This window comes from Podarcis bocagei (assembly GCF_964188305.1).
Source record: "Podarcis bocagei genome assembly, chromosome: Z".
NCBI lineage: Eukaryota > Metazoa > Chordata > Lepidosauria > Squamata > Lacertidae > Podarcis > Podarcis bocagei.
The window spans coordinates 21,994,638-22,014,501 of record NC_138140.1 but is presented as its reverse complement, the minus strand read 5'-3'; the positions used below and the strand labels follow the sequence as shown (position 1 = coordinate 22,014,501).

Sequence of the window (19,864 nt, the reverse complement as noted above, 5' to 3'; positions counted from 1 at the left end):
TATTGTGTACATGTACACTTTTGGTCTCCTCATCTCAAAAAGGATAATGCAGAGTAGGAAAGGGCTCAGAATAGGGCAACTAAAATGATCAAGGGGATGGAGTGACTCTCCTTTGAAGAAATATTGCAATGTCTGAGACAGTTCAGAGAAAAGGCAAGTAAGAGGCCACACGACACATGTTTATAAAAGTATGCATGACATGGAGAAAGTGGAGAGAGGAAACTCACAGACATCCAAAGAAGATGAATGTTGGAAGATGCAGTACAGGTAAAAGAAAGAGCTTCTCTTCAAGCAGTACAGAGAAACTATGGAACACACTCCCACAGGAGGCAGTAATGGCCACCAATCTAGATGGCTTTAAAAGAGGACTGGGCAAATTAATGGATAGGAATAAGGTTATTGAGGGCTACTAGCCATGATAGCTATGCTCTGCCTTCACAGTTGGAGGCAGTGATGCTTCTGAATCCCGGCTGCTGGAAACCACAGGAGAGGAGAGTGTGGCTGTTGTGCTTGAATGTGGCAACCCGACAGTGCTGTTATTCCATGGGAGTCCGAAGTCAGTGCTGACAGGCAGTTTTGTGAGCAAGCAAGGCAAGTCCTTCTCTTGGACCTCCCATGCCTGCTCAATGATTGGATGGAGAGGGAGTGCTTGTTCAACCTTGGAGGAAGCTTTGGAGTCTGAATGAGAAGGTGCTAAGCTATCTTTTTCTGCTGCTTCTATATTTCCCAATCTCTCTTGTTTTTTGCCAGCAAGGCTTGGGAAGAGAATTCTACCCAAGCAGGAAATACAAGACCCCTGATTTTCCTTAGCTCTGCCACACTGCAGCACAAATTAGAGAAACACAGACTCTAGGCCAGAGAGGTGAGAGTGCGGAACTCTTAGCAATGACTGAGAAAGGCCCAGCTAGTACACTAGTGTTTGCCTCCATTGTAGGAGGCGGTGTGCCTCTGAATATGTTGTTAAGGAACATGAGCAGAAGAAGTTGCTGTTGTGTCTTGCTTGTGTGCTTCCTAGCGACATCTGGTGACTGTGGTAAACAGTACACTGGCTGAAATGGGCCTTTGGACTGATCCAGCAGGACTCTTCTTATGCCCCCCTGGATTTAAGAACTTAAGAGGAGCCTGCTGGATCAGGCCAAAGACCCACCTATAGTTCAGTGGCCAACCAGATGCCCCCAAGGGAAAGCAGGACCTAAGCACAAGTACCACACCCTCCCCTCCTGTAGTTTCTAGCACCTGGTATTCAGAAGCATTGCTGCCTAGAACTGGAGGAAGAGCATAAAAAATGTGGCTAACAGCCATCTGTAGCCCTCTCCTTCATTTAAATGAGCATTTTCTGTTTCCACACAAATAGAAATGTGACTACAGAAGGCAATTATGTGTAACAACATGAATGAGGCATAGACCGGAGATAGACAGATAGGTCTATCCCCAGCTGGAGCAACTTACGAACATCTTGTGGGGAGCAGACAGGACTGAGTCACTCTTAGGCTAGCAGCTGATTGTCTTTACACTGAGATCACCAGTCACTTATGGAAGTTAACATACTGCACCTTTTTTTACTGCCATTTAGATCCACTGGAAGAATATGAATGGTGAAAGTCACAAGGAAGTAGTACACTTCCCATAAGGCTAGAAGCATGTGTCAAATCTGACCTACCTTAGAGGAAGCAGTTTGTCGCCAGTAAGGTAACCAGGGTTGTGCACCTCCTTGTTGAAGTCACCATATTTGGACTGGACAGCATAGGAAGCCAGCAGGACGGCAGTTTCTGGGGGACAGTAGATGTCATCGTTCAGGATGCCCTCCTTCACTTGGAGGAAGAACAGGCGCTGGGTTATGTCCTGGATCAGCTCCTCTGCCACATCCTCTGGGTAGAATTTGGCACGGAATTTGAAAAGCAGTGGGCTCTCTTTGCGGACATCCTGCGCTGTTACCTGCAGCAAATTGGTAACAAGGTCTAGATCAGTGGTTCCCAAACCTTTTCAGGCCACATTCATACACACGGGCCATAGACTCAAGCCCAGTGTCCACCCCATAAAAAGTGTTATTCAGAATAGTGGTTTAAATAAGACAGTAGCACGTTTCAAAACAGTAATGATTCATTGCACATTAATCAGAATCCATCAAAACTGTTTAGTTTAATTAATTCAACAAAATTGATTAACTTGATCCGGCAACACTAGTTTTCAGAGTCTGGTAGTAATTTAGCAATAGTCTTAGACACCAGATTTAGTAACTACTTAACTGTTCAGCAAATTCTTAATGCATTGGGTGATAACAGTTTCCCAAATATCTGAATTAAAGGTACTTAGCAGGAATCTTAGATCATCAACTCCAGTGGCCCCTAGATAATCCCACCTCCCCCTGGGGCGATACTGTTCCCTATGAGAACATTTGTAGAATGACACTTTCATCCAACTATTGTACATTCAATGAACGACCACTTTTGTGATGGCTCTGTACAGCTGTTGTTATTGTAGATATTACTTTTTCTTTTCTCCTTTTTTATATCTAATTCACTTGTAACTGAAAATCATCAAAAACATGTTTTTTACAAATAGAACATACCCAGACCTTTTCTTCTTAATAAAGTCAGGGTTCAAGAGTATTTATCCTGAGACTGCAACTCCTGTTAAGGCAGCAATTTCTTGGTGCAACCTGATTTTTTTTAAAAAAAATTTTTTTGCTGGGGTTTCTCCTACTGCTCTGGAGAAACACTAAAAAAAGAAAAATAAAGAAACTGCTGCTTCTCAAAAAAGTGGGACCCTGTCTTTTTGTGGGTGAGGCAGCAAGCAAACTGGTATGTCTATAATTATATTTATTTATATCTTCCCTTTCCTCTGACTGGGATTCAAGGCAGCTAACACGAATTAAAATGACTCAGATAAAATACAGAAAGCTTAGCTACATAGATGATAGATAGATAGATAATGACAGTTTAAAAAATCATTAAGCTCTAATATAATTAAAAAAATATAAAAAAAGAAATCTATTAAAATGCAGACAATAAAACAAAGGATGACATATGCCCACATCAGTAATTACCTTTTTGTTGAGTTTCAGCCATGTAGAGAAGCCCTTGGTATCCTGGTACTGGAGTCCAAAAAACCAAACCTCTCTCAGACCTATTGTTTTCACAACCTGTTTGGGAAAACCAAAGAGAAAGGTACTTTTTAAGCAAAAGTTACAGGTGGTTGTATTTGAGCTCAAATGTGGCCTAGGAAAGGTGTTACATATCTCCAGGAACACCCAGTGGCATAAAAACAGGGGAAAGTTCAACAAAGGAAAGAAAGAAAGTGCTTACCAGTGAAACCCCACATTAAGATCCAGTGGTGAAGATTTTAAAAGCAAAAACAAACATTTTAACTTTTGCTTCCCCCCTCGCTCAGAAACACTATTGCCCATTCTCCCCCTCCCGTTCCATAAGCTCATCCCCGGCGCCCCCTACCCTGTAAGAAACATTATTCAGAATAGCAGCTTGCACGAACCATTAACAACACGATAAAATTCAAAATAGTAACAATGAATTGCACATTTATTTAAAAACCAATTTAAACTGTTTAGTTTAAGTGATTCAGCAAAACTTATAAACTTGATCCAGTGATGCCAGCTCTTCAAAGTCTGACAGACAAATATCGGGGGGGGGGGGGGGGCGAGGGAAAAGACAAGAAAGCCTTATAAAATGTTGCCGTCTTAAAGCACAAAACTCTAATTGCATTAAGAAAGGCACACATAATCATTCAAGTTATGGTTTGTTTATAGATGCTAACAGCCTGTTTTCTTCTAGGGGTAAGGCACATTAGCTCTAACAGCATTGAGGCCAAGAATTCATAGGCCTCCAAGAAAACCAAGAAAAATGTAACTCATCAGCTTGAATGTCTAGTGCCTGTTTTTCAACTGATGATGTTAAGAGGCCCTAAAATCCTCTTGTAAGAAGCAAATCTCGGAGAGGGGCGGGGAGGACACCTTCTGTTATATTTTACACTATCCAATATGGTCTAGTTTTTTTTAGCTGTTCTTATACCAAGACTTTTACTTACTAATTACATTTCTAGCCCTACTTATTTCCTCCAAGGAGCTCAAGGTGGTGTACATGGTTGTCTTTCTCCCCATTTTATCCTCACAAACAACCCTGTGAGGTAGCCCCGCTGCCCCATGTTTGGGGGGCGGGCGGGTATCGCACACTGGCTCAGAGCAACAAAATAAGCCTCCCTAACTGCACCCCCTCTCAACAGCCCACACAGATTACACAGCCTTTTCCCCAAGGCAAATGGATGACTCTGGGCCTACCTCACAGCTTAGTTGTGGGGAGTAAGGGGTGTGGGGAGAACCATCTATTCCACCTTGAGCTTCTTGAAGGAAGAGGTGGGACAGAATCAAAATAGGGAATTCAGCCCTCTCATACGTTTGAGGGATTGGCAGGCCTGATTTATAGGAGTGTGGGAGGGGAGCAGGCAGAACTCGCATGGACCTGTCAAACTAGTTCCTCAAAACCACCTTTCACATGGATAGTGATCGCTACAATGGTGTAGTGAATTCTGAAGTGTAACTGTTCTTCATGACAACCCCCACAGAATTTAAAGGGATCCCATGGGTCATCTAGTCCAACCCCCTTGCAGCGCAGGAATCACAACTAAAGAGAAATGCATTTTTCACCAAAGTATGCATTATAGCTGCAGAACCAAGGCAGTTTTCTTTTCTCACACCCTTGATTAGCATCCCACCTGATGGAAGAGTTCTGGTGGACTCAAAAGCTTGCTGGTTTATTTTGGGTCACATTTTGGCTAAAGAGACACTGGAATCTTTCCCTCAGCTGTGCAGGCTCATATAACTGGACACTTCCTTCTGCTTAAGATAATTTTGTGGGTTCCTCTCTGATAAAAAGCTTGCTTATTTAAGCCACTGTGGTGCAGTCATTAAGACTGCTGGTATGACCTGTGGATGATTAGGGTTCAAATTCACACTTAGCCATGAAGTGACCAGTGGTCACAAGTCACTGCCTCTCAGCCTAACCTACCTCACAGGGTTGTTGTAGGGATAAAATGAGGACTAGGACCTGGGAGGAACCAGGGTTCAAATCCCCACTTGGTCATGAAGCTTCCTGGTTGTGACCTTGAGCCAGTTGCTGCCTCTCTCAGTCTAGTCTACCTCACAAGGTTGCTGTGAAGATAAAATAGGAAGGAGGAGAAGTATGCAGGCCACCTTTAGCTCTCTGGAGGAAAGGTGGGATATGAATATGTTACAATTAAAGACTGGCAAACAGCACTGCAGGATATGACAGTCATCTTCCCTGCTGTGAAATAAGGGGTAGCGTCAAAAGCGGGCTCCCCGCTCCCTGGCAAGCTCTGAGAGTGAGGGGGTCGGAGCTGCAACGCAACGGATAGAACGTTTCCTTTGATGGTACAAAGCTGCGAGACTGTGAGGTATTAGCGGTCAATTCTTCCAACGCTAAAATCACTTAAGGACTGTACCGTGAGTACTTTTTACATTTAGATTAAAATTTGGAACAATTAGGAGATGGGTAAGGGAATTTTAAAAGAAAGCCAGTCCCTACCCGCTGACAGATTGGTATGAACACAGTTTTCAGCTGCAAACCAGGTTCTTGCAGTTCACCCTGTCCTATGCTATTAGGGCAGCTCGTCAACATTTATTTGCTTATATAGTGCACGTTCATTTGAGTTACCTTAGTAAAAAAAACACCCAACATATAAATGTAATAATATGTAATTAAGTAATAATAATATTCTTCCTCCCCAGATGTGGGCACCCAGACACCATCCTTCTCACAATATGAATTTGTCAGCAAAGGGGTCTTCACAGGGGCAAACTATTATAAGCGAAAAGGGACGACCCAAAGCAACACACAGTAGTAGCAGATCTGGTAGCCGTTGTAACTCTCATAGGCTATGCTTGAGTTTATTTAGTTATTATTATCTATTGCATTTATATCCCACCTTTCCTCCAAGGAGCACACACACTTCTCCCCCTCCATTTTATTCTCACAAAAACCCTGTGAGGTGAGTTAATCTGAGAGCAAATGACTGGCCCAAGGTTACCCAGTGAGCTTCATGGCGAAGTGGGGATTCGAACCCTGGTCTCCCATGTCCTAGCCAAGCATTCTTAGCCATTACACTGTATAGGCTCCCCTCTCTCTTCTGAGGTGCATCACCCACGCAGCGCCCTCACCACTCCCCTTGCTGTGGCAGTGCAAGGCAGGCTTTAAAAATTTATTTGGGTGATGTGAAGTGGCGTCCGTTTGCTAGTTCTGTTTTGGAACACCCAGCTATGATTACACAGAAGCTTCGTAGTGAACCACTGCTGTGGTGAGGGCACAGCATTATATTTTATATAGTTTTAAAATTGCTTTTTAAGTGTTGCGAGTCGCTGTGGGAAGATTTTATTTTGAACAACAGCTAAGAAATAATTAAAATAAATTATGGCTGGAGAAAAGCTAAGGAGTGTCGTCTTGGCATGCCGGCCCATTTTTTCCAGGATCACCTGGCAAAGTGAAAATGAAAAATCTAGCATCACTTCTCATTAATATCACTGGTTATTGCCTGAGTAGACCAGAATGTTCTACATACCACAATTTTAAAGAGGACCAGGGGTGACCTGCATTTCTTAAACTACCCTTATACTGCCAAGTATGACCTTCAGAACCTATTGGTAGGGCAGATTTCAAAAAGAGTATTTCCAGAAGAACGACGGTTTCCACACCAAAAGGCATTTTACACAGACACAGTTTTAGTTATAGATTAATTGGTCTTGGAGCTGGTGATACAATCACTCAGACACACCCACACAGTTAATAAAGAACATAGGATATGCTCCCTTTCAGCAAAACAAAACAAAACAAAAAAACAACCAACCACAAGTTCTTGGCAGCACATGTTCAAGGCACATGGGGCTACCACTTTGCTAAAGCTAAGCAGGTTTTGGGTCTAGTCAGTGCCTGGATGGGAGACCATCTTCATGTGTGCCACTCTGGATTCCATGACAGATAAAAGAAAGTGGGGTAATAAAAATGAATGAATGAATGAATGAATGAATGTGCATTTGTGTGAGCTATTTGCTACAGCATTGCTTTCACATACTCCCCATTTTAGCACAAGACACATCAATATAAAAAACCCTCCCATCTCACCATATCAGTGTGTTCCCTTAATTTTTGGAAGGCCTGAGTGAAAGGACCATAGGGACCATCTTGAGAAATCAGGAATTCTGTGATACCAAGTTGGCAGGGTCAAAGCTACCTTCTCACTTGAGAGGGATAGTTAACCCCCCCCTGCAAAAAACAAAAACAACCCTCAAGAAAACAAACAGCAATCACTCTAAACAAAACATTGCACCTAGCTGCCCAAGGTGAAAACAAACCACTCTCCTAAAAAGAAAAGAAAATCCCTCAAAACCTAGCTTGGACTTCCCCCCTCCAGGTCATTTTACATCCCTGACCATTGCCTTCAGTAAAATTCAAATGCCATGTAATTGTTTCATTCATAGTGAAGAATGGAATTCCAAAGCAGAGACTGACTGGAACTTGGCCTATCTCTGAGGTGCTAATTAAGTAAGCCAAGTCTCAAAATAGACATTAGTCATACAATATCCAAAGGTTGGGCTCCTGCTCAGTTGGGGAATTTCCATTATCTTCAGGTTCACACACATGCAATAACAAAAACTGCTCCATTTTTATCTAACCCTTCCTCTAAAAGGGTAACATAGGGTTGCTTCGGTTTGTCCTCATAGTCCTGTCAAGTAAGGTTGTAGCAGTGGTAACCATCATGGTGTTTGAGAGACAGCATTTTCTTTTGCACTGCCCCGGTATCAGACAATTTGACCTAAATTTACTCATCCGTTGGTTGTTAGTAATGAGTGGCATTCAGACGCTCTTATTCAGAATGGTGCTTTGCACCACCCACTAAGGAAAATAACAACACAATAAAATCAAAATCAAGTAACAATAAATTGCACATTCATTCACAATCCAGTTGAAAGTATTGAGTTTATTTAATTCAACAAAACTGATTACCGTAGCTTAATCCTACCGCTCCTTTACCACCCACTTTGGGAACCGCTGATCTAGAGCCTACTACTTATAGCTGAACATGCCAAACTATGGCTTTTTAATCTCCTGTGTAGACTGGCCCTTGGAACCAACAGAACAGTTAAAATGATTGCAGCTGCCACTGGGTGAGGAACAGCACAATTTCTGCAATTTGAGCTTTACTGTACTTTATTGAACCAGTCACAGTACTAATGATAAAGCACATTTTCTCAAGAGCACAGGAAGGCAATCAGGAATCAAGTTGGTGTGGTGGCGGAAATGGAATTATTTCCATGACATACTTACTAGGAATACAGTGGTACCTTGCAAGACAAATGCCTCGCAAGACGGAAAACTCGCTAGACGAAAGGGTTTTTGGTTTTTTGAGTTGCTTCGCAAGACGATTTTCCCTATGGGCTTGCTTCGCAAGACGGAAACGTCTTGCAAGTTTGTTTCCTTTTTCTTAAAACCGTTAATACAGTTGCAACTTGACTTCGAGGAGCAACTCATAGCACGTGGTGTGGTAGCCTTTTTTGAGGTTTTTGAAGACTTTGGTGATTTTTTAAGCTTTTCCAAAACTTTTCCGACACCGTGCTTCGCAAGGCGGAAAAAATCGCAAGACGACAAAACTCGCGGAACGAATTAATTTCGTCTTGCGAGGCACCACTGTAATGCATAACTGGACTAGGGTATTACTCTTGGACCAAAGTTGAATTCAGAGCAGCAACCATCATAGGGACCTGGTGCCACCTGCCAGCCCTGCCCTGTTGAACAAAGTTCCACTGGTGGCAACAGCAGCACTGCCGGCAAAGACCAGGTAAGGCGGCAGGTGGGGGTGGCGCTCTGCAAGTATGCTGCATCAGCTTAGGCTCAATGACAGCTGCAGTCCTTGTTTCAGATTTAACCTGCTTGGCACTATGAGGCTGCTGCCCCAGGTAGAGGCTCGATCCTCTTGCAGGCTTCCTTAGAAGATCATCTGGTGGGGCTGAAGTGGACTTCACCCTAAGCAAGTGTCCCAACTAAATCTGGATATCTTTAGTCCGATATTATTTAGCTGTGATTCCTGCATTGTAAGGGATTGGGCTAGATGAGCTGTGGTGTCCCTCCCAACGCTATAATTCTATGACCTTCCTCTCTCAATCCACACTTGGGACCTTTAATGAAACTCCTCACAAGTCTGCAGTGCATCATTCTGTGGTTCGTTCTACATTTCTGACTTGTGGGGGAGGTCATTCAAAAAAGACACAGAAGGAAAAAAGGCTTCTTCTGGCATTCGGGATGAAAGAAAATGCCCATCACTGCGTCAGCATTATGGTTGGAGGGTGACTGTTAAGTGAGGTGGGAGGAAAATGACCTGATCCAAAGGGCTAAAATGGCACGCTGTTCTCAAGGCAGTCTTTCCATCTGGATGGGGGCAGCCACACGCACACCTACAAGCCTCTGTTTCAGTTTCCCTGCTGAAAGGCTAACAGCGGTTCAGGAGGCTGTGTTGCTTCAGGAGAGGCCATAAGAGCCCCCACCCCAGCACAATAGGGAAGTTTTATTCCATATAGCCATACAAATTCAGCATTTCTAGAAGCCAGAAGCAGCCTCACATTAGAGGAGGAAAGGTGACTGAGGCCATCTCCAGCGGGAAGATTGTGGGTGCCAATAAGAGAAGCAGAAGGAGAGAGATCAACAGAGCTGGCCCATGGAGAGGTAAGAAGAAGAAGAAGAATTTTATTATTTGTACCCCACCCATCTGTCCAAGTTGCCCCAGCCCCTCTGGGCGGCTTCCAGCATATACAGAAATGTAATAAAACATTAAAAACTTCACTATACAAGGCTGCCTTCAGATGTCTTCTAAAGGTTGTATCTCCTTGACATCTGATGGGAGAGCAGTCCACAGGGCAGCTGCGACTACTGAGACGGCCCTCTGCCTGGTTCCCTGTAACCTCACTTCTCGCAGTCGGGGAACCACCAGAAAACTATTGGAGCTAGACCTCAATGTCTGGGCTGAATGACGGGGGTAGAAGCGCTTCTTCGGGTATAGAGGGCTGGGGCCATTTAGGGCTTTAAATGTTGGCATCTTGCATGAGCACCATTGAAATCCCATTAATTATAATTAGGAACTTCATAGCACAAGGAAATGACCCCCAAGCTAGTCGCCAGTGGAAGCAATTTATTTGGAATTACTACCTCATACATCAGGAACTCTGGAAACTGCCTTGTATGAAGACGAACCATGAGGACCTAAGAGCCTGCTGGATCAGGCCAATGGCCTATTTATCTCACCATACAGTTACAAAGCATATATTTTTAGAGCAGAAACATCCACACTTTGGAACTCCCTGCCTGTTGACATCAGGCGTTTCTTCACCATATTCTTTTTGGCACCTGCCGAAAACATATCTGTTCAGGCATGCCTATCCAGACACGTAGAATGTTGACATGTACTTTTAACCTGGTTTTAGCTTATCATAGATTTTGATTATGTTCTGAAGGTTTGAATTTTATTTTTAGCTTTTTTTTAACTGTTGCTTTATTCTTTCGGTAAACCACACTGAGTTTTGAGGGTTTTTTTGGTCAAGTAGTATATAAGTTTCATGAAATAAATAAGAATGAACTCAGTGTACTCACTTACCTAACTACACTGCTTTGTTTTGTTTTTTAAAGTTATGTCACCATGAATTAACCTGAGCTTGGAAGGGATGAGAAGGAGTTGTAACAGGCACAGTCTGGGACAGAACATCTCTTTAAAATTGCCCAGTCTTAGCAAAGATGAAGAAATAACTTGTAACTTGAGTGTGTGTGTGTGCGTGCTTGCTTGCCTATATCAACACACACAGGTACAGGCCTGTCCTTTATATCCACCCTAGGGCTACCATCTTGAATTTGAGGCAATCTGCAGTCATGCAACGTTGCAAAATTCAAGAGGAAACATAAGCTGTTTCAAAGCAAGGAAAACCTTGTGTCATAATTTCAGTTTCCATCTGCTGCTGTTTCTCAGGAACGTATTCCCGCAGATGTTCAGAAAACTGCTCAGCTTGTGCTAGAAAAACTTTTAGGAAATTACAAACACTGGCATTGTTAGTCTGCTCCTCTCATACCTCCAAAGGATAGGTAAAACCTTAAGGTGAAACCTACCACTATCTGAGGGGCAAAGCTGGCTAATTAACATCTAATCTCCACAATTTTACACTACAAACCAGATACAACCAACATCCGTCCACTTCACAGAAGCTCCTGTAAGAGCCACAGAAGGAAATATTTCAGGATAAAATTATGGAAGGGGCTGGAAGCTGGAAAGGTCCAGGAGACGACATCATTCAGAAGAAGCATTTAGTCACCAGTTTCCTCTGAGTTCTGGAGACTGGCCAGAGGGAGTCTCCTAGCTGCCTATGTATTTGCAGCATGGAGAAGGGATGCTCAGGCCACAAATGGGTTGGGTTCAAAAAATAAAAAATAAAGGAGAAGAAAAGCCTTGAGGTCCAAACCAACTGACAGAGCACTTGGAAGTGCACACACAATTTTGGCTGAAGAGCTGCTCCTTCCTGCCAGGCAGACGAGGAGAGAAAGGCCCACTGCAAGCTAAACAGCAGTGCAGTTTCACAGGACACGTCTCAAGCTCAGGACTTCCCCTCAAAGCTGCTGCCTCATTTCCTGCCCAGAGGGAGGGGCCGGGACAGCTATGGCAGGGGCTCCTGCACAGCTCCCTCCTTACCAGGCCTAACTGTATTGCTCTGTGTGAGAGAGTTACGTTTCCAGATGGGACTGACAAGATTCAAATAAAAGGGAGCAGCAATCGAGCATGACTGGGCAGGAGAGGGACTGCCTACCTAGGTTTCCAAAACTGCCATAAGAAGCTGGATAAAGATAAGGCTGCTGCAACAGCAGTGCATAGTTAAACTATGGAACTCACTCCCACGGGAAGCAGGGACGACCACCAACCTAGATAGCTTTAAAAGAGGATTAGACAAATTCATGGAGGAGAGGGATCTCAATGGCTGTGCTCTGCCCACAATCGGAGGCCTACCTTTTCTCTATAAAGATAGCCATTTAAAACACATGATTCTGTCCCTGCACTGGGAAAATATTGCAGCCCTTCAGGAACTCGTCCTGGAGTTATGTTTGAGGAGAGAAGACATATACAGTGGTACCTCGGTTTACAAACTTAATCTATTCTGGAAGTCTGTTCTTAAACCGAATCCATTCTTAAACCAAGGAGTGCTTTCCCTAATGAGGCCTCCTGCCGCTGGTGCCCTTCCACTGTTCTGTTGGCAGTTCTAACAACCTTTTGGGATGGTAGCAGCCCAGGAAAGGGCCTTCCCTGTGGCAGCCCCTAAGTTGTGGAACTCCCTCCTCACAAAGATGCACCTGACACTTTCGCTATATAGCTTCTGGCAAATGCTTAAGACACACCTCTTTACTCTGGGATGTGGTTGTTTTCTTTTTTTAAAAAAAATATTTTTATTGCATTTTTTTCCAGGTATAGATGTACATTCATATATGAAACGAAATAACAAGAAAAGAAAAAAGAAAAGAAGAATAAAAGGAATCCATCTTTCCAATACATTTTTTCGTAACCAACCAGACTTCCCCACGTCTCCCTCACCCTGCATTCTTTACAATAAAGATAACAGCAAATTAATACCTTGTTTCATGTATTTTTTATACTTTCAAATAATTATATTTTAAGTTTAAAATACTTATTATTAATTTACTTTTCCCTAATATAAATATAATATAATATTATTTTAAACTTTGGTCCTTTCATAATTATAACTTAATTTCCAATATCCCAGATCTTATTGCTGGAGCTAGATTTTCCAAATCATGCAAATTCTTGACATTCGTATAACTTATAATGTTTTTGTAAATAGTCCTTAATTTTTTTCCAATCCTCCTCCATTGTCTCTTCTCCCAAGTCTCGGATTCTGCCAGTCATTTCAGCCAATTCCATGTAGTCCATCAATTGCGTCTGCCATTCTTCCAGTGTGGGCAAATCTTGTGTCTTCCAGTACTTTGCCATAAGTATTCTTGCTGCTGTTGTTGCATACATAAAAAACGTCCTGTCCTTCTTTAACACTTTCTGGCCGACAATGCCCAAGAGGAAGGCCTCTGGTTTCTTGGTGAAGGTATACCTAAATACCTTTTTTAGCTCATTATAGATCATTTCCCAGAAGGCCTTCACCCTCGGACAAGTCCACCAGAGGTGAAAGAATGTCCCTTCAGCCTCCTTACATTTCCAGCATTTGTTATCAGACAAGTGGTATATTTTTGCAAGCTTGACTGGGGTCATGTACCACCTATATATCATTTTCATAATGTTTTCCTTTAAGGCATTGCATGCCGTAAATTTCATTCCGGTGGTCCATAACCTTTCCCAGTCCTCAAACATAATGTTGTACCCAATGTCCTGCGCCCATTTTATCATGGCTGATTTGACTGTCTCATCCTGTGTATTCCATTTAAGCAACAAGTTATACATTCTCGAAAGCACCTTAGTCTTTGGTTCAAGCAATTCTGTTTCTAACTTCGATTTTTCCACCTGGAAACCAATTTTCAGGGATGTGGTTGTTTTCAAGGCCCACCCTACCTATTCCTGTGATTGCAATCAGTTTTAACTTTTTTTTAAAAAAATTGTTGTAAACCCTGCTAATGAAAGGTGGGCAATAAATTTAATGATGATCATCATCTTTCACCATCCCCATTATTTAGGGTACGAAGTGGCTGGCATGGTGATGGCTTAAATAGCATGATACAAAACCGGGGCGGGGGGGCAGGGTCCGTTATATTGCCTGGCAGCCACCATGCCTTTGTTTTGGGAGTTTGTGGCTACTAGCCAGGTAATCTTACTTCAGTCCTCCATTATGCTAACAGCCGAATGCAACTGCATCATTTGTAAAGTTGCAGAACTGAAAACAGGGCTCTGTCCGGGGGAGGGGGGGGGGGAGAGAGAGAGAGAGAGAGAGAGAGAGAGAGAGAGAGAGAGAGAGAGAGAGAGAGAAGAGTCTCTTAGCCAAGCTGTTTTTATTTTTCTTCTACCACAGGGCAGGCTGGGCAAGCCAGAACATTCAGTCAGGCAGCAAAAATAAAGTATGGAACAATCGGTTTTATTTCCCATTGTGGCCAGAGCTGAATGGGTTGTTTCCTTTGCAAATCAACTTCCTCCCGTTGCAATTGTCCAGAGACAGTTGCCGAGTTCCAGGGCAATGATTAAAAAAAAAAAAAAGGCAGATTAGATTTTTTATCAAGGCATTGGCGTAGCAGCAACTTCCTGGATTCATGAGTCTTCCAACAGAAAGGCAACTTCAGAAGCCAAAAATAAGACATCGCCAGCCCATCAACTCTAATGCCTCCAAGACTCCTGGGGCCTTTGCCCTGGAGAATCTATTCTGAACTCCCTTTTGCCCAAGACCTGCAGTAAAGGTAAAAGAACCCCTGACCATTAGGTCCAGTCGTGACCGACTCTGGGGTTGCGGTGCTTGCCAAAAGCCAGGTAAAAACCTTTCCTGGGTACTTCTAGTACTCTGAAGGCCTAGACCAGTGGTTCCCAAAATGAGCGGTGGTGGGGTATAATCTGGTACTAAGAGGAAGGTTGGAGACAGGGGGTGCTGGAGGTGTAAATGATTATCAGACTTTGGAAAGTTAGTATCACTGGATCACACTCATCAATCTTGTTGAATTAACTGAACTAAATATTTTCACTTGGTTTTTGAACAAATGTACAATTAATTGTTATAATTTTGAATTTTATTGCATTACAAGATAGTTAAATTGGTGCTAGACCACTTTTTATGTACTTGACAGTAGCAGCCAGAATCTTAATCGCAAGAAACTGGAAAAGTGAGAAAACACCTACGATAAATGAGTGGCCAGTCCAAATGATAGAGTATTTGCAGTTGGCTATGATGACGGAGAGTTAGAGGGTATCCAATACAGAAAGTACAGAAAGAATGGAAAAATTTAAAGAGTATTTGAAAAATTATTGTAACACCAACAATCTCCTGGCAGAACTCGAATGATTCTTGTCAAATAAAAGGTATAGATAACAACTCCTTTTTTTGATAAGAACAAAGAAAGTAAATGGTAATTTGAAACTGTGTGTAAAACAATAATAGGAACAACAATACAGTGAGTCTAATCGGAAGTCAAATTTATTTATTCCCCCCCCCATTTTTTCTTTATTTTTTATTCTTTCTCTCTTTTCTCTTTTTTCCCTTTTTTCTTTTCTCTTTCTTTTTTTCTTCTTCTTTGTTACGTAAAATAGATAAGGTTTAAAAAATATATGGAATGTTGATCTAGTCGTTGTGATGTTTTGTAATGCTATATATTATTAAGGGTGGTGGAATGTAGTGAATAGTGAATTGTGTTAGTTATTGTTCGAATGTTAAATAAAGGCTTTGAAAAAGTTGGTTAGTGTGGTGCTGATAATGCCAAGGTTGCAAGTTCAACAGCTGCATATTCCTGCATTGTAGGGGGTTGGACTAGAACTGAGCCTCAGAATCCCTTCCAACTCTATGATTATTTATGGAGCCAAGGGGGCAGTGGCCCAAGCTGGTTTGGGAACCACTGGCCTAGACATTAGTGGCTACATGTGTAGGGTTGCCAGGTCAGGCGCATCCCAGACTCTGAGATTTCATGGCCCAAACCTGAGACATGGGGTGAGCCCTGGTGGTGTAAAAGGGTTGGGCCCTATTGATTCTTCCTCTGAGCTTCCTCCTGCGACTGAGCCCTTAAGATGGAGAACTGGGAGAGGGGAGGACAGAGCGGAGGAGGGCATGACCCCCCCCCCACGGTCTATGCAAAAATTTGAAGCCAGCTGCTCCTGAGCTGAAGCTTGCAAGATGCACACATAATATTCTTAATACAATAATATTAGTAGTAATTTAAGGCACTCCTTAAATTAGGGAGATGGGGGGGTAGCTCAGCCGGTAGAGCATGAGACTCTTAATCTCAGGGTCTTGGGTTCGAGCCCCACATTGGGCAATAGATTCCTGCATTGCAGGGGGTTGGACTAGATGACCCTTGGGGATATCTTCAAACTCTACAGTTCTATGATTCTATGGATCCTGCTCATGTGGAGATCCAAGCCCTCCCCCTGCCCCGTAGGAGGGGCCAAGGCAAAACAAAAGACTTCAGCCTAGGAACCCTATGCATGATACACTGCTCAAATCACTGGTAATATGGAATTTAGCTTAACTTGGCCAAGCCGAGTTCAGACCCTGCAGCGTCCACAATGTGGGGTTGACTTATACATAATAGTAGTTAGGAGCAGCTGACAGAGTGCATGGAGCACTATGAACAGCCAGGACACATTATACAATCTGTTATTTTTATCAAGAGACATGTGTGCTTCACGTCCTCAAGACTCTGGTAACTGCTTGAAGTTTATCTCTGACATAGCACTGAATGTTGCTGGAAAGCAGTGAGACTGACTTTTGAGCATCCCTGGGCTCTGATATTTCTAGAACAGTAGAGCCCCAGTAGAGCTCTCTCGTCATTTCCTTTTCCAGCTAAATCATGTGGCCTTGTGACACTAGAAATCGTGGACATCCAGTGAAGCTGAAGGTTTGATGATTCAGGACTGATAAAAGAAAAGGCTTCCTCACGCAGTACATAGTTAAACTGTGGAACTCACTTCCACAGGAGGCAGTGATGACCACCAACCTAGATGCCATTAACAGAGAATGGGACAAATTCATGGAGAAGAGGGCTATTGATGGCTATTAGCCAGAATGGCTATGCTCTGCCTCCGCAGTTGGAAGCAGCAATGCCAGTTACTGAAATACCAGTTGCTGGAAACAACAGGAGAGGGAGGCGCTCTAGATCAGGCTTCCTCAACCTCGGCCCTCCAGATGTTTTTGGCCTACAACTCCCATGATCCCTAGCTAGCAAGACCAGTGGTCAGGGTTGATGGGAATTGTACTCTCAAAACATCTGGAGGGCCGAGGTTGAGGAAGCCTGCTCTAGATGGTTGGCTACTGTGACAGCAGGATGCTAGACTAGATGGGCTGCTGGCAATTTTATTTTCAATTCATTTCCTAATGAATGATGCAATGAAATCTGAAGCAAAGATGGGACAAGAGATTACAAACACCCACACCTACATCCGCATATGCACACAGTCACATCATGGGTGGAGCATGCCATGGCCGTTTCTTTGTGCTCATGTCAGCCTTAAGATGTTAACCAACTTATTTCTTACAAAACACTAGTATATCTCATCCCCAGTAGACAAGGCGTATGAATATAAAACCACTGCAATTTAAATCATGATTTAGATCACCAAAGATAAAAAGGGCCATTTAAGCAACTGAGTTAAAATCAATCCATTATTTCCTCAACAAGTGGCCATACTAAATTTGTTGATACAACAACTATTAAAACATGTTTGCAGCTTAACTTTCACTGAGTGCTATCTAGCACAGCGGTTCTGAAAGTGGGTGGTACTGACCCCTAGAGGGCAGTGGGATTACTGGGAGGGGGGTGTGCATTAAGAGGCAAGAGGGCAGTAAGGGGTCACTGGTGGCGTAAATGACTATCAGACTTTGAAAAGCTGGTATCAGTGGATCAAGTTTGTCAGTTTTGTTGGATTAATTAAACTAGTTTTAACTGGATTTTTAATTCTTACTGTTTCAATTTTCATGGTGTTACTATCTTCCTTAGTGGGTTGTGCAAACAACAATTCTGAAAGATGCTTTAGGGCAGGGAACCCTGGCGGTGAGTGCATTGAACCATGGGAGCGGTGACCCGAAAGGGTTTGGTTGCTGCTGGGCTAGAGCATAATACAAATGCATGCATTTTGCATGAAAGGATTTTGTGCCTGCTTTGGGAGGAAAGCGGTAAGGATTTTGGGTTTTTTTGCTGCAGCAGGTTATAATGGATACTAACAGAACAGTGAGGTTATATTGTAGAAATCCTCTATGTGAAAGCAACACTCTGTTTTGACAGATGCAAGGAGGAAATATTAGGGAGGAGGCCATACTGCCACAGCTGTCTGTAAACAGGACATAAAAGAATGGAAAAAAAGAAACCAAGGACAAACATTTTTATTCAGGAAGACCCCATACTTACTTTCCCATGAAGATGTTGTTCAGGTGATGGAGCCAGAACAGACACACAAGGTTGTGGAAAGCAATAGTTCTGTGCTATCCTTCCTTTTTGGACCACCTTCCACAACCTAGAGGCTTTGGGATACAACTCCCATCAGTCCCACCCAGAACAGCCATGCCTCCATCAGCTCTGCAGGCTAGATCAAAACCTCTGGAGGCCCCCAAATCGGGATGACTGGCTTGCCCTCCCCTTCACCTCCCATGACCAGGAAGTTATGGCTACTTTTTCAGCCCCAACCTGCATAGCACAAGAGTCAAAACAATCCTCTTCGCCAGGGGCCATTTGACATGTTTTGAGTTCCATCTGAGGTTTTGTTGCTAATTTTGGTGTTGTTTAACACTTCTGCATTGTTTTAAATTTTCGTTAATTGTTTTGTGGACTTCTTTTGAACTTGTGAATTCTGTTCAGTTGGGACACCTTAGAATATTTATATCCCAACTCTTGGCAAGTCAAACCATATACTTGGGAAAGCGGTGGTCATGAATGTTGGTCACTTGATGACCCACACATGTGAGTGGGGGGTGAGGGAAGAGTGTGTTTATGGAAGGAAGTTGAGCATGTGAGGAAGCAGGGGATGGGCCTCCTTCAATACAGGCGCCCTTTTGATAAGAGAGAAGTGGTTCTGAGAGATCTGCATTGGCTCCCAGTACATTTCCGAGCACAATTCCAAGTGTTGGTGCCGACCTTTAAAGCCCTAAACGGCCTCGGTCCAGTATACCTGAAGGAGCGTCTCCACTCCCATTGTTCAGCCCAGACACTGAGGTCCAGCGCCGAGGGCCTTCTGGCGGTTCCCTCATTGCGAGAAGTGAGGTTACAGGGAACCAGACAGAGGGCCTTCTTGGTAGTGGCGCCCACCCTGTGGAACACCCTCCCTTCAGATGTGAAGGAAATAAACAGCTATCCTATCTTTAAAAGACATCTGAAGGCTGCCCTGTTCAGGGAAGTTTTTAATATTTAACGCTGTACTGTTTTTAACACTTGATTGGGAGCCACCCAGAGTGGCTGGGGAAACTCAGCCAGATGGGCGGGGTATGTATGTATGTATGTATGTATGTATGTATGAATGAATGAATAAATAAATTATTATTATTATTATTATTATTATTATTATTATTATTATTATTATTATTATTATTATTATCAGTGGTGCCCTTTCATGGGCAGTGGGATTACCTAGAGCAGGCTTCCTCAACCTCGGCCCTCCAGATGTTTTTGGCTTACAACTCCCATGACCCCTAGCTAGCAGGACCAGTGGTCAGGGATGATGGGAATTGTAGTCTCAAAACATCTGGAGGGCAGAGGTGGGGGAAGCCTGATGTAGAGGGACACTAAGAGGCAAGGGGGCAGCCAGAAGGGGGTAATGGGGGGGTGTAAAATAAGTAATTTATTATTTATACGCTGCCCATCTGACTGGGTAGCCCAAGCCAGACTATCAGGTTTTGAAGAGCTGATTATCACTGGATCAAGTTCATCAACTTCGTTGAATTAAATAAACTAAATTTTAATTGGATTCTGAACAAATGTGCAATTAATTGTTACTGTTTTGAATTTTGTTATATTATTATTGTTCGTAGTGGGTCATGCAAATGGCTATTCTGAATAATGCTTTTTATAGGGTAGGGGGCACTGGGAGTGAGTTTACAGAACCAAGAAGGAGTGGCCCCCAAAAGCCTGAGATCCACTGTTTTTCAGTCGGTGAAAGACAGCCAGAGTAGAAGAAAACA

At 43.1% G+C, this 19,864-nt stretch overlaps 1 protein-coding gene across 1 annotated transcript in view; it reads right to left on the bottom strand.

The window, feature by feature from the left end:
- Positions 1–19,864, bottom strand: part of MSN (moesin) — an 87,192-nt gene that overhangs the window by 24,794 nt on the left and 42,534 nt on the right. The window contains exons 3-4 of the mRNA XM_081178771.1: positions 3,047–3,142; positions 1,661–1,935 (exon numbers count right to left, since the gene is read on the bottom strand). Of these exons, the coding sequence (XP_081034897.1) occupies positions 1,661–1,935; positions 3,047–3,142 (371 nt within the window). The remainder of the gene's footprint in view (positions 1–1,660; positions 1,936–3,046; positions 3,143–19,864) is intronic.